We start from the raw sequence: 13,954 nt of genomic DNA on the forward strand, positions 1-13,954 counted from the left end.
TGTTGTAATCATTGGAATGAATCAACAGCCACAGTGGATGAGGCTGACAGTTTGGTAAAGTTCAAAGAAAAATTGGATAGGAAATTTATTTTTGGTGACCACGAAGGTATGAATTGACAATTTTTTTTCCCCCCCTGAGATTCAAAAACAGCCCATTTCCTTGCTTCATTTAGCCATTACAATACTAATGTTTATAAATTATTTATAACCAAAATATATATTCATAGAGCTGCTAAAATCACCTAATTAAAAACCTGTTTCATCCATGTGAAGGCACAACAAAACATGTGTCTAACAAAGCATTTGCAAGCTACTGCATTGCAAACTTTCAAACTTTCTTACAATCCAATCAATCTGTACAGTTCTCATTAGGCAGTATATGTGATTTTCTGTGTGTGCATGGAAATATCACTGAACATGTTGGTTTATAGAAAGAGTGCAACCAACTTCACCAACAATGTGAGATCAAATTACATTACAGCATGTGCCATGTCAGAATGTTTTCTTGTGCAGGAGTATTGTATTGTAATATTACATTAAAGCAGAATTTAGTACTTGCTGGAGTATCAGATAATTTAAGTAATTTATAGTTATATATCAACTTCATTTGATCAAAAAATAATAATAATATTTTGGTAGGAGCATAAACCTGAGCATAAACTACCATGTCTTAAAGATCTCATCTTTTAAATTACTGTAATCTGTTTAGTGTAATAACAAAATAATTAAAAAGTAAAATTTGAAAAGTAGCTTACCAAAAGCAATAACTCCAATTGATTCTGTTATTCCCCAATTAGCAAAAGAATAAGCATCACGTGTAACAGGACTGCAAAATAAATTCTTTAGAATTAAAATTAACTTCATCTCTACCAATTCACAAACAAGTTTCAAATTATTAAATTTAGGATTATGACATAAATAACTATATCATTTATGTGGTTATCTGTCTGCATATTAAAATAAGTCATTATAACAATACACAAGAGGTCTCCTTCTTCTCCTCCTCCTGTAGATTTAAAAGCTATTTTTGTGATGCCTTCTGTCATAAATTGTCTCTACAGTTACTTGGAAACATAGATAAGAGATGGCTGAGGAGTATTTCTGGATTATTTCAAGACAATTTGTACATAAATCAGACATATTATTTGAAATATTATATAGGAAGTGCTGGTCAACACATCAAAGGCAGATATTGTTGGAATATCAGAGACGTGGTGTCACGCAGTTATAAGGAATGCAGAATTTGAATTTGGGAAGTACAATATGTACAGAAAGGATAGACAGGAAGGGAAGGGAAGAGGGGTTATGCTGTTAGTTAAGAAACACATAAAATCTAAGACAGTGCATCCAGTTGACATTGGTGGACAGTGCAATGTTGAGTCAGTTTGATGTGAAATAAGCACTGGGAAAGGAAAAATGAGGGTAGGAGTGTGTTATAGGACAAATGACTCTGATGAGTACAATGAACAACTATACAGAGAAACAGAGTGGGCCAGTAAATCGGAATGTCTTATAATGGGAGATTTTAACTTCCCAGATATTCACTGGAACTTGTGGGTTGGACACTCTCACACTAGCAAGACTTTTGTGGATTTACTGGATGATTGATTTCTACAGCAACAGGTTAGAGAGGCAACCAGAGGGAGTAATACTCTTGATCTGATTATCAGCAGTGATTATTCATTATTCAGAATATGCATTAAGAATATGCAGATAAAGGAACCAGTATGTGGCAGTGATCACAGTGTATTGATGTTGTTGTTATTTGGTTTTTAGGAGCATTAGCAACTAAGGCCATATTGGTCCGGGGATATGCGGTGATCATTCCCTGACCTTTCCGCATCCTCCGTATTTGGTAGTCACGGGCTCAAACCCCGGTCTAATCAAGAAGCATGTGCTACGCACTGCTGCTCCTGCCCACCTGGCTACGGAAGCGCCGTGTATTGATATGGGATTTACTCAAATGTGTGACTACCATCAAGGGTAAAGGGAAGGGTTTTTGCTTTCATAAAGGTGACTACAGTGGTTCAGAGATTTTTGATGTGAAAACATCTATGGCAGCACTGGAGTAAAATTGATTGGTAACGAAATTCTTACAAAAATGATATCACTTCCTAAATGGCTTCCTAAAACCATTTAAAAATTTAAATGGTTTTGATTCAAGAACACAACAATAAAACAATCACTTCTTGCAGTAGTTTTTGGTTACGAAGTCATATTAGTCTACAAATGGATTTCACAAAGACCTCTACTTACTCTATTTAATCAACGTTAGTGATTGCACTAACGTCACTTAGGACGCGACGCAATTTACAGCATTTCCGTTTCACATTTTTGTCAAAGATTTATTTTTATTTAAATCATATTGAGGCATACATCTTACCCCGGAAACTGCATACAAAGCCAGGGGGTTTCTTGCTAATATACAAGGATTGTAACATTTAAGAGATTGTCTCAGTTCAACAGACATATTATTTTACACTATTACTTGAATGAATCATTAACAATATATAAATGTTACATGAGTGAATATAAATAGATGGTGATCATGCTGACCATGGCAGTCATTGAATATTAGCATTAGCATTAGTAGAGGCATTTGATGCAAGAAAGCAAGCTTATGCAGCATCAGCCAAAAAAAAAAAAAAAAAAACCCACTTCCACTTCACCCCTCTGTTCGTTCAAAATACCTGTCCAGCTGAGCCTTAAACTTATTTAGGCTATCAACCTCCACCACAAGGGATGGAAGTCTGTTCCACCAACCAACCACCCGCTGGCTAAAGGCAAATTTCCGCACGTCTATCCTACATCTGTCTTTCCTCAATTTGAATTTATGCCCTCTCAGGTGATTTTTCTGAGGTAGAGGAAGAATCCCATCAGCATTGAGCATGCTTAAACCATTCAAGGCTTTATACACCTCTATCAGATCACCTCGCTGGTGCCTAGTCTCCAGACACTAATTTGCAAAACTTAAGCCTTTCTTCGTAAGAGCACCCCTTTGTTCCATTCACTAATCTTGTTGCCCTTCTCTGTACTCGTTCCAGCAGCTCTACATCCTTCTTGAAATGAGGCCTCCAGACCTGTATACAGTACTCTAGGTGTGGCCTGACCATTGCCTTATACAATGGAATAATCACCTCCTTATCCCTGCTGGAAAAATTCCTGTATATCATTGACAATACTCCATGAGCTACTCTTGCAGCCCGTCTGCACTGCTCAGAGAACTTCATATCTGCCTGCACAATCACCCCCAAGTCCCTTTCATTCTCTACCACTGTCAGTGTAGTACCACAGAGTTGATACGTTGCTCTGGGGTTGCTTTTTCCCATGTGTAGTACTTTACATTTGTCAATGTTAAACTTCATTTGCCACCTCTCAGCCCATCTGCTCAACCTTTCCAGATCCTGTTGCAGCAGCATAGTGTCAGTAGTGTCCTTGACAACCCTGCCAACCTTTGTATCATCTGCAAACTTGGACATTAAGCTTGATATACCATCATCAATATCATTTATAAATACAGAAAACAATAATGGACCCAACACTGAGCCCTTAGGGACTCCACTAATAACATTAGTCCACGATGAGCAGTGTCCATTGATTACCACTCTCTGTCTTCTCCCCCTCAACCACCCCTTTATCCATAGCAGCAATTTGCCTCCAATGTCACACTGCTCCAATTTGTGTAGCAGTCTTCCATGTGCAACAGTATCAAAAGCCTTTCTAAGATCCAAGTATATAATATCAAAGTTATTCCCTGCATCCAGTTCTTTTGTGACTGCATCATAGTATCCAATCAAGTTGGTCAGGCAAGACTTCCCCTTAACAAAACCATGCTGTGTCTGAGCTATAACTGAAGTCTTGTCTAAATGATCTTGTCTAAAAGAGATAAATAGTAAAAGAATATATATACAGCTTCCTTGGACTCAGGGGAGGTCCCCATAGACTGGAGGTGTGCAAACGTATCATCAATTCACAAAGAGGGTTCAAAAGGTTACACAAGTAACGATAGACCTGATATAGTTTAACTTGTGTTCTGGGGAAAATATTGGAATCACTGGTTGAAGAAGCATTACAGGATCATCTAGACAAGACTGCAATAATAGTTAAGACATAGCATGGGCTTGTTAAAGGGAGATCTTGTCTGACGAATTTGATTGGATACTATGATGTGGTCACAAAGGAACTGAATGTCAAAAAAAATTTTGATATCATATTGGCATTAGTAGAGACATACGATGCAAGAAAGCAAGCTTATGCAGCATCAGCCAAAAAAAAAAAAAAAAAAACGCTCCCATTTCACCCCTCCAATTTGTTCCAAATGCCTGCCCAGCTCACACTTAAAAGTATTTAGGCTATTACCTTCCACAACAAAGATGGAAGCCTGTTCCACCAATCAATTACCTGCTGGCTAAAGGCAAATTTCTGCACATCTATTCTACAACTATCTTTCCTCAATTTCCAACTGTGCCCCCTCAGGTTCTTAGTCTGAGAAAGAGGAAGAATCCCATCAGCATTCAGCTTGCTCAACCCATTCAAGGCCTTATACACCTCAATCAGATCACTTCGCAGGTGCCTACTCTCCAGGCACTGCAAATTTGCAGAACTTAAACCGTTCTTGGTAAGAGCACCCCTTTGTTCCGCTCACCAATCTTATTGCCCTTCTTTGTACTCATTCTAGCAACTCTACATCGTTCCTAAAATGAGGCATCCAGACCTGTACACAGTACTCTAAGTGTGGCCTGACCATTGCCTTTTACAACGGGATAATCACCTCCCTGTCCCTGCTAGCAAAATTCCTATATATAATTGACAAGACTCCATGACCTGCCCAGGCAGCTCGTCTGCACTGCTCAGTGCAGACGAGCTGCCTGGGCAGGTCATATTTCACTGCACAATTACCCCCAGGTCTTTTCCACTTCCCTGAGTGTAGTACCACAGAGTTTATTACATTTCTTTTCGGTTATCACTACCCATATGCATACTTTGCATTTGTCAATGTTAAACTTCAGTTACCACTTCTCAGCCCATTTTCCCAACTTATCTAGATCCAGTTGGAATAGTATACTGTCTTTACTGTCGTTAACAACCCTGCCAACCTTTGTATCACCTTCAAACTTGGACATTAAACCTAATATACTTTCATCAATATCATTGATAAATATACAAAACAACAATGGGCTCAACACTGAACCCTGGGGAACTCCACAAACAACATTTGACCACGAAGAGCAGTGTCCATTGAATACCACTCTCTGTCGTCTCCCACTCAGCCATCCCTTTATCCATGCAATTTACCCTTAATGTCATACCTCTCCAATTTGTACAGCAGTCTTCCATGTGCAACAGTATCAAAAACATTCCTGAAAACAGAGTATATGATATCAAAATTATTTTTGGAATTCAGTTCCTTTGTGACCACATCATAGTATCCAATCAATCTGGTCAGACAAGACCTCCCTTTAACACACCCATGCTGCGTCTTAACTATAAAGCCTTAAATGGTTTGAACATGCTCAATGCTGATGGTATTCTTCATCTTGCTCAGAATAATCACCTGGGAGGGCATAAATTCAAATTGAGGAAAGACAGTTGTTGGACAGATGTATAGAAGTTTGGCTTTAGTCAGCAGGTAGTTGATTGGGGGAACAGACTTCCATCTTTTGTTATGGGAGCCGATAGCATAAATAAATTTAAGGCTGAGCTGGACAGGTATTTGAGATGAATGGAAGGGTGAAATCGGATTTTTTTTTTTTTTTGGCTGATGCTGCATAAGCTAGCTTTCTTGCATCATATGCCTCTACTAATGCTAACAAAAAAAAAAATGCTGATGTTATTACTGCAGTCTTGTCTAGATGATCCTGCAATGCTTATTTAACCAGTGATTCCATTATTTTCCCCGTAACACAAATTAAACTAATAGATCTGTAGTTACTTATGTCACCTTTTGAACCCCCTTTGTGAACTGGTGATACATTTGCACACCTCCAGTACATGGGGACCTCCCCTGAGGCCAAGGAAGCTCTCATAATTATGGCTAAGGGTTTGGTTATTTTCTTTGCTGCCTCCTTTAATATGACTGGATAGATCCCATTCACCCCAATCAACTTCCTTATGTTTAACTTCAACAATTTCTTCTCCACTTTGCTCTCAGTTATTACAAAATCACTTAGCTCCCTGTTAGCGTTTGATAACTTCTGGTACTCCCCTCATTGAATGACTCCTCATGTGTGAATGTAGATGTGAAATACTCATTCAGTTTGTCAGCTACCTGAGCATGATCATCTATAGTCAACCCATCTATGTTAAGTGGTCCAATCTGATTCATCCCTTTCCTTCTAGAATTTACATAAGTAAAGAACTCTTTGATATTTTTCTTTGCATCCTTTGCCAAAGATTTCTCATAATTTGCCTTTGCATGCCTAACCTCCTTTGTGACTTCATTAGAGCCTGATCCTCTGTTTATACCTGCCATAGTCTTCTGTGTTACCTGATACTTTATATGCATCCCATATATTCTTCTTCTCTACCACGACACTCATTAATTCATCTGACATCCATATAGGCCTAAACTTTGAACAGTATTTCTTAGTTGGAATGAAAAGCCTAGTAGACTGCAAAATTAAGTCCCTGAAGTTTTCCCATTTAGAATTCAATGTTGGCAACATCATCAGTTGATCCCACTGTACAGAATTTAAAAACTGTCCGAGACCACTGTAGTCACCTTCACGAAAGCAAAAGCGGTTCCGTTTAGCCTTGATGGTAGTTACATCTTTAAGTAATTCCCACATTAGTACATTGTGACCACTGTCACCCAGTGGTTCCTTTATCTGCAAATTCTTAATGCATGAATAATCACCACTGATAATCAGATCAAGAGTATCAACTCCCTGTGATTGCCTCTGGAACAAGTTGCTGCAGAAAACAGTCATCCCCACAAAATCTTGCTAGTGTGCAAGTGATCAACCAACACAAGTTCCAGACAATATCTGGAAAGTTAATATCGCCCATTATAAGACAATCTGATATACTGGACCACTCTATTTCTCTGCACAATTGCTCAATGTACTCATCACATTCATTAGGCCTATAACACATACCTACTCTTATTTTTCCTTTGCCAGTACTTATTTCATGCCAAACAGACTCAACACTGCATTCTTTCACCATCAACTGGATGCACTTCCTTAGATTTTATGTATTTCTTAACAAACAGTATAACCCCTCCCCCCCATTCCTATCCTGTCTGTCCTTCCTGTACACATTATACTCCCCCAAATCCCAGTTCTGCACTGCTTATATCTGTGTGACACCACGTCTCTGATATCCCAACAATATCTGCCATTGATGTCTTGACTAGCACTTCAAACTCATCAAATTTATTAACTATACTCCTAGCATTGGTGTACACTCAAGTATACATGCACACGTTCCTATGGTGCACTATGGCCATAGTTGCCAATGCACCTAATAAATCCCGAAACAAACAAACAAACAAACAAACAAACAAACCTGCTCCTACTCTTAGTTACCATAACACAGCCCGTGTATTTACTTGTTCCACTATGACTCCCAGCAGTCCTAGAAATCTCCATTACCTTGATTTCCAGGCTGCTGCTAATTCTAATAGAAGCAGTGCAAGAATCACTTTTGCCTCTGCCTGCGGCCACTGTTAACCTTTTAGTCTGTGTATTCCCCTAAGCTAGCAGTTTTCTAACCCACCTAACACTGCCTCGATAGCATCAGCAAATTCTCTTGCACCCTTTCTATTTAAGTGTACCCCATCCCTGTAGAAGCAGTCTCTCCTGTCAACAAGCACAGACCAGGCTGAAAAAATTCTACCCTTTGAGCCTTGCACAATCTCTCCAGAGCCAAATTGATCGACAAGCCTCTCATCATATACTCCCTCCTATCATGTCTCAAGAATTGCAGACACTTTCACATTCAACCCTAACTCATGACTTTTTTTCAACATTGATCTGTACTTGTTGAGTAAATCTGCACATCTCTTACTCTTAATGTCATTGGATCCAATGTGTGCAGCAACAACAACATCACTTCCCTTAAAAGATATCTGCCCGACAACGTCATCAACTTTTGCCCCTGGCAGACATACCCTGATCCTGTTCCACCTATCCTTGCATAGTACATTCCCCATCTCCCTGACAATAGTCACCAACAATAACTAGTTCCTTTGGGACTAGCGCATTCTGTCTTGGAGATTGTTTGTTTTGCCTGATCCACAGGAGTGAGCTGTCGTTGAGCCGGGCAGCTGAGAGCTTGATGGGCCCCTAATATTAATTTCTTCGAGGGCATTTACCATACACTTCAAGCTCTCATAGATGCCCATGAGAATGCTTTGTTGGCGCCTAATTTCTTGACACTCTAGACACACAAAGGCATCCTGCTTTGTAAGATCATGTCCTGTTTTAGAAAGGTCAGCAAACATTTCACATTTCACACATTTTTTGAGACTGTGATGTGTTGGAGAATCGCCCCCTTCTTTACTCCCCCAAGTTACAGCACTCTCTCGCTAGTCTGTGATCTTTGCTTCGCATCTCTAGTCATGATTTCTGCTTAAATACAATTTAATTAACAATGAATTTTAATAGGATTAATATTATTTTTGATTAATTGATAATACAATAATAAGCTAACAGATTCCTAATATAGTGCTTTGTATTACGCTATCTAGCATTAGCATTAGTAGAGGCATATGATGCGAGAAAGCAAGCTTATGCAGCATCAGCCAAAAAAAAAAAAAAAAAAAAAAACCACTCCCATTTCACCCCAAGTAGGTTCCAAGTATCTAGTTTAACTTTATACCTTACACTACAGTTCGAAATATATATACGTTAAGCTATTTCTTATTGACTACAATATGGTGTCTAGTTCAACAATATTGGCGCCAACACCGGGAGTCGTAACTTCCAAAAATCGCTGGTTAAATTCAAAATAAGAAGCTAACAAACGCTACTAAACCTATTTAATATCTGTGTAAAACACAATGTACTATGTTAATTAAAGAAGAATATGGTAAAAATTTAAAAATACTTATCCCTTTACAGCAGCCAAAAATCCACTGACACTTGGATTTCAGAAAAGCTTTTGATACTGTTGCACACGGAAGACTGCTGTACAAATTGGAAAGGTATGGCATTAAGGGTAAGTTGCTACAATGGATAAAGGGATGGCTGAGTGAGAGACGACAGAGAGTGGTAATCGATGGACACTGCTCTTCGTGGACAAACGTTATTAGTGGAGTTCCCCAGGGTTCAGTGTTGGGCCCATTGTTGTTTTGTATATTTATCAATGATACTAATGTAGGTATATAAGGGTTAACGTCCAAGTTTGTGATGACACAATGGTTGGCAGGGTTGTTAAAGACAGTATGCTACTCCAACTAGATCTAGATAAGTTGGACAAATGGGCTGAGAAGTGGCAATTGAAGTTTAACATTGGCAAATGAAAAGTACTGCATATGGGTAGCAATAACTGAAGAGAAATATATCAACTATGTGGTACTACTCTCAGAGAAGTGGAAAGCGAAAAAGATCTGGGGGTAATTGTGCAGTCAAATATGAAGTTTGGTGAGTAGTGCAGACTGGCTGCCAGGGCAGGTCATGGCTGTTGTTGTTATTATTTGATTTTTGGGAGCATTATCAAATAAAGCCATATTGCTCCGAGGATATGCGGTGGTCATTTCCTGACCTTTCCGCATCCTCCGTATTTGGTGGTCATGGGCTCGAACCCCGGTCTAATCAAGAAGCGTGTGCTACGCACTGCTCCTCCTGCCAACCTGACTACGGAGGTGCCGGCAGGTCATGGGGTCTTGTCAATGATATATCGGAATTTTGCTAGCAGGGACAAGGAGGTGATTATCCCATTGTACAAGGCAATGGTTAGACCATACCCAGATTACTGTGTACAGGTCTGGAGGCCTCATTTCAGGAAGGATGTAGAGTTGCTAGAATGAATACAAAGGCGCCTCCGTAGCCAGGTGGGAAGGAGCAGCAGCGTGTAGCACACGCTTCTTGATTAGACCGGGATTCGAGCCCGTCAACACCAAATATGGAGCATGCGGAAAGGTCAGGGAATGACCACCGCACTGGAGCAATATGGCCTTAGCTGCTAATGCTCCTAAAAGCCAAATAACAAACAAACAAACTAGTACAAAGAAGGATAACAAGATTGATGAGGGGGAACAAATGTGGTCCTTGAGGTTGTCACAGACATTCTCTCAGATATGCCAGACAAGCTGTACTTGCTACCTGGGAGTCTAAAACGCTGATGGAACTGATATTCGGGTGACACTCAAGTCAAGTGGACCCAATTTCGGCAAAGTCCGGACGGTCTGTGACAGCCAAATCCTCTGCTTGCACCTTCACGATGGTGGGACTGTTAGTAATCCTGGGTATAATCTCCATGCACAAGTACATGGTGGGTGACCACCCAGGTGTGAACCAACATAAGCAGGGGTCGAGGTGTGGCACCCACACCACATGGAGGAACGCCGCCCCTCTATGTTACCAGGCAGTACTATGTGGTAGATGACTCTCATCAACCGGTGAAATACCACCACTTTGCTTATTGGAGGCTTGACGTGGTGGAACCCATGTTTAGTCTCTAGAGCTAAGTTTCGGTCAACCCTTCCTTATCTCTTCCATCATGCAGTATGATTGATGACTTTTGAGGTTATGATGAACGTTGTGGCGAGATCCAATATTCCTTACATTTCTAGGGTACAGCTCTAAAACGGTGTTCGCAGGCCGGCGGCTAGTTAGTACACCGGACTGAACCTATTGGTAACTCTCTAGGAAGCTTCCGGATCAGCTAGTGTATAATCTTGCTGCCTCTACTCTGCCAGATAGTGACTGGAGGGAGTCCGAGTAGTGTGTATGCGGGGAGCATTGTCGAGGCCACGTTATGTCAAGGATCTGGGTATATTCTTACGACATGTACGCCATATCCAAAAATTTCATTATTTCATACAGCATGTCCCACCTACTTTTTCTTACCATTCAATACACCATGAATTGTCAAACTAATAGAGCAAGCTTATCTGCGAAAAGATCTAAACCTCCCAAGGACTTCCTAATTCATTTCACAAATATACGTGGTCTCAATTCTAATCTCAACGATGTCCATTTCCACTTGCAGTCTGCCAAACCACATGTACTTTTTCTGCCAGAATCTCAGTTATCGGTTGATTCAACTACTGCTCATCTCAGATGCCCAAATTATGATTCCTTTCGCCTCAAAGGTGGTACTTGTGCATATGTCCGTTCTGATATTCCCTGTCAGAGACTTGGCAATTTGGAATCTCCTCTGGCTTAAAATCTCTCTACCTCATTGTGTCAAATTCATCTGTATTTTCTCCACCATTCTCCCAACTCCACTAATCACTTGGAGCTCTTTGACTTCCTCTCTTTGCAACTTGACTTTCTCCAGTCCAACTTTCCTAACAGTGAGGTAATTTTCCTTGGTGATTTTAATGTTCACAACTCCAGCTGGCTTCCATTTTCTAGTCACACCGACCCAGCAGGTCGAGATGCTGAGGCTTTTGCAATTACTAATGACCTAGCACAGATTGTTCATTTACCTACAAGAATACCGGACAATCCTAATCATACAGCCAATATGCTTGATCTTTTTCTCACAAACAACCTTTCTAAGTACACGGATGAAGTGAGAGGTCCTTTAGGCACTTCAGATCACAACTTGGTGATTGTCTCTTCTCCAATGGAACCTTTATCTCATGGCTATTCCCAACTTCGTGTTGTTTGGCATTACAAGAATGCAAAATGGGATGACCTGCGAAATTTCTTTTCTTCTTTTCCTTGGTCGGATTACTGTTTCAAAACTTCTGATGTCAACATTTGCTCAGATCGTGTCAGTGAAAATATTCTTGCAGGAATGGAATTCTTTATCCCACACTCCACTTTAAAATCTCGTCCTTTATCTAAACCTTGGTTTTCCAATAAATGTGCTAAGGTTGTCCAAGAGAAGAATGTTGCATATCGTAATTGGTTTGTTTCTAATTCTTCAGTTTCATTTTCTGCCTACACCAAAGCTCGCAACAATTGTAAATCAGTTATTAATCAGTCCAAACTAGAGTTTGAACAGGCTAAGAGTAGAAAACTTGCTTCTTGCCCTAATGGTAGCCGAGCATTCTGGTCTCATGCCAAAGCTATTGGCCGCAACTTTTGCCCATCTTTGCTCTCACCTCTGTCCAAACCAGATGGTTCTGTTGCCACTTCAGCCAAGGATAAAGCTGACCTGCTAGCATCCCATTTTTCTTCCAGCTCATGTATTAATGATCTTGGTAAAACACTTCCCACCATTCCCAACATGCTCCATTCAATGCCTCCTGTGGTGTTCCGTCAAAAGGATATCAGAAGGATTTTGATGAACCTTGATGCTAAGAAAGCTCCAGGTCCCGATGGTATTTCTCCACTTGTTCTCAAAACCTGTGCTCCTGAACTTACTCCTGTTCTTTGCAGCCTTTTTTCACTTTCTTATTCCAAAGGTGTTTTTCCTTCTGTTGGAAATTTGCTCATATCCAGCCAGTTCCTAAAAAGGGTGACAAATCCCTCCCATCCAATTATTGTCCCATTGCAATTACTTCTACTCTTTCTAAAGCAATGGAGAAATCAATTAACCGCCAACTCTTAAACTACCTAGAAACCTTCCGTCTGATCAACGATCACCAGTATGGATTCCATCAGTGTCGATCCTCGGGTGATATTCTGGCTTATGTTACCCATTTATGGACTAATTCAGTGGAAAGGTTCGGTGAAACACAAGTAGTTGCTCTTGACATCTGAAAGGCTTTTGATCGTGTTTGGTATAAAGGTCTTCTAAACAAGCTTCCATCTTATGGTTTTCCAACTGTTTTTAGTAATTGGTTATCCAGTTTTCTCTCTGATCGCTCACTGAGGGTGATGGTAGATGGCTCTCTGTCTTCTAACTTCTCCACTAATGCCGGTGTCCCCCAAGGTTCAGTTCTTTCCCCCACTCTTTTCCTCTTGTATATCAATGACCTTCTTCCATTGACTGGAAATCCTATCCATAGTTTTGCCGATGATAGCACATTGCATTCAACTTTCCATTTTAAGAAACCTTGTCCTGCTCAATCAGCTTCAACTTCTCGAACATCTGCTACCAATTCCTTAAATGCCGATCTTCAGGTAATTCTCCAGTGGGGCAAAGACAACTTAGTTGATTTCAACCCTTCTAAAACTCAATCTTGTCTTATATTTCGCAAAAAGGATTCTTCTGCTCCTATGCTTATCTTTAGTGACATTCCAATTTCTAGGCAAAATGATATATCTCTTTTGGGGATTACCCTGACTTCTAATCTCTCTTGGCACAAGCACATTACAAATATTGCTTCCTCTGCATCTAAAAAACTTGGTTTTCTCTTTCGCTCTCGGCGTTACTTTTCTTCCAAACAGGTGCTCACTCTGTATAAATCGCAAATCCGCCCTGTCATGGAATATTGTTCCCATGTCTGGGGTGGTGCCCCTAAAACCTCCCTCAGGCTTCTTGATTCCATTCAGAAGAGGGCAGTTTGGTTAATTAATGATTCATCTCTAACAGAGTCTCTCCACTCGCTTTCTCATAGACGCACTGTTTCTCCTGCATGCCTCTTCTACAGATACTTCCATGGGCACTGTTCTTCTGAATTGGCTTCTATAATCCCTGCTCTCTCTTTCAAAACAGTCTGAACGCGTGCCGCCACCAGCCAACATCCATTTACTGTCCAACTTCAAACCCACAGAACCAACTTTTCATCTTCCTCATTTATTCATTCAACTGCCGTTTTCTGGAACAACCTTCCTTCATACATATTTCCTGAAAATTACAGTCTATAGAAGTTCAAGTCCAATGTCAACAAATATCTTCTTTCGTCTTCTCAACCTCCAACCCAAGCATGGTACTAAGTACTATAGGT

The 13,954-nt window shown here is 40.2% G+C and overlaps 1 protein-coding gene across 1 annotated transcript in view; it reads right to left on the reverse strand.

Moving 5' to 3' along the window:
• The window catches only part of LOC150090448 (putative sodium-coupled neutral amino acid transporter 11), a 191,664-nt gene that overhangs the window by 46,916 nt on the left and 130,794 nt on the right, over nt 1–13,954 (reverse strand). The window contains exon 9 of the mRNA XM_090369136.1: nt 756–826. Within this exon, the coding sequence (XP_090225262.1) occupies nt 756–826 (71 nt within the window). The remainder of the gene's footprint in view (nt 1–755; nt 827–13,954) is intronic.

The sequence above is a fragment of the Mastigoproctus giganteus genome, chromosome 2, assembly GCF_048544385.1.
Source record: "Mastigoproctus giganteus isolate SK-2022 chromosome 2, ASM4854438v1, whole genome shotgun sequence".
Classification (NCBI taxonomy): Eukaryota; Metazoa; Arthropoda; class Arachnida; order Uropygi; family Thelyphonidae; genus Mastigoproctus; species Mastigoproctus giganteus.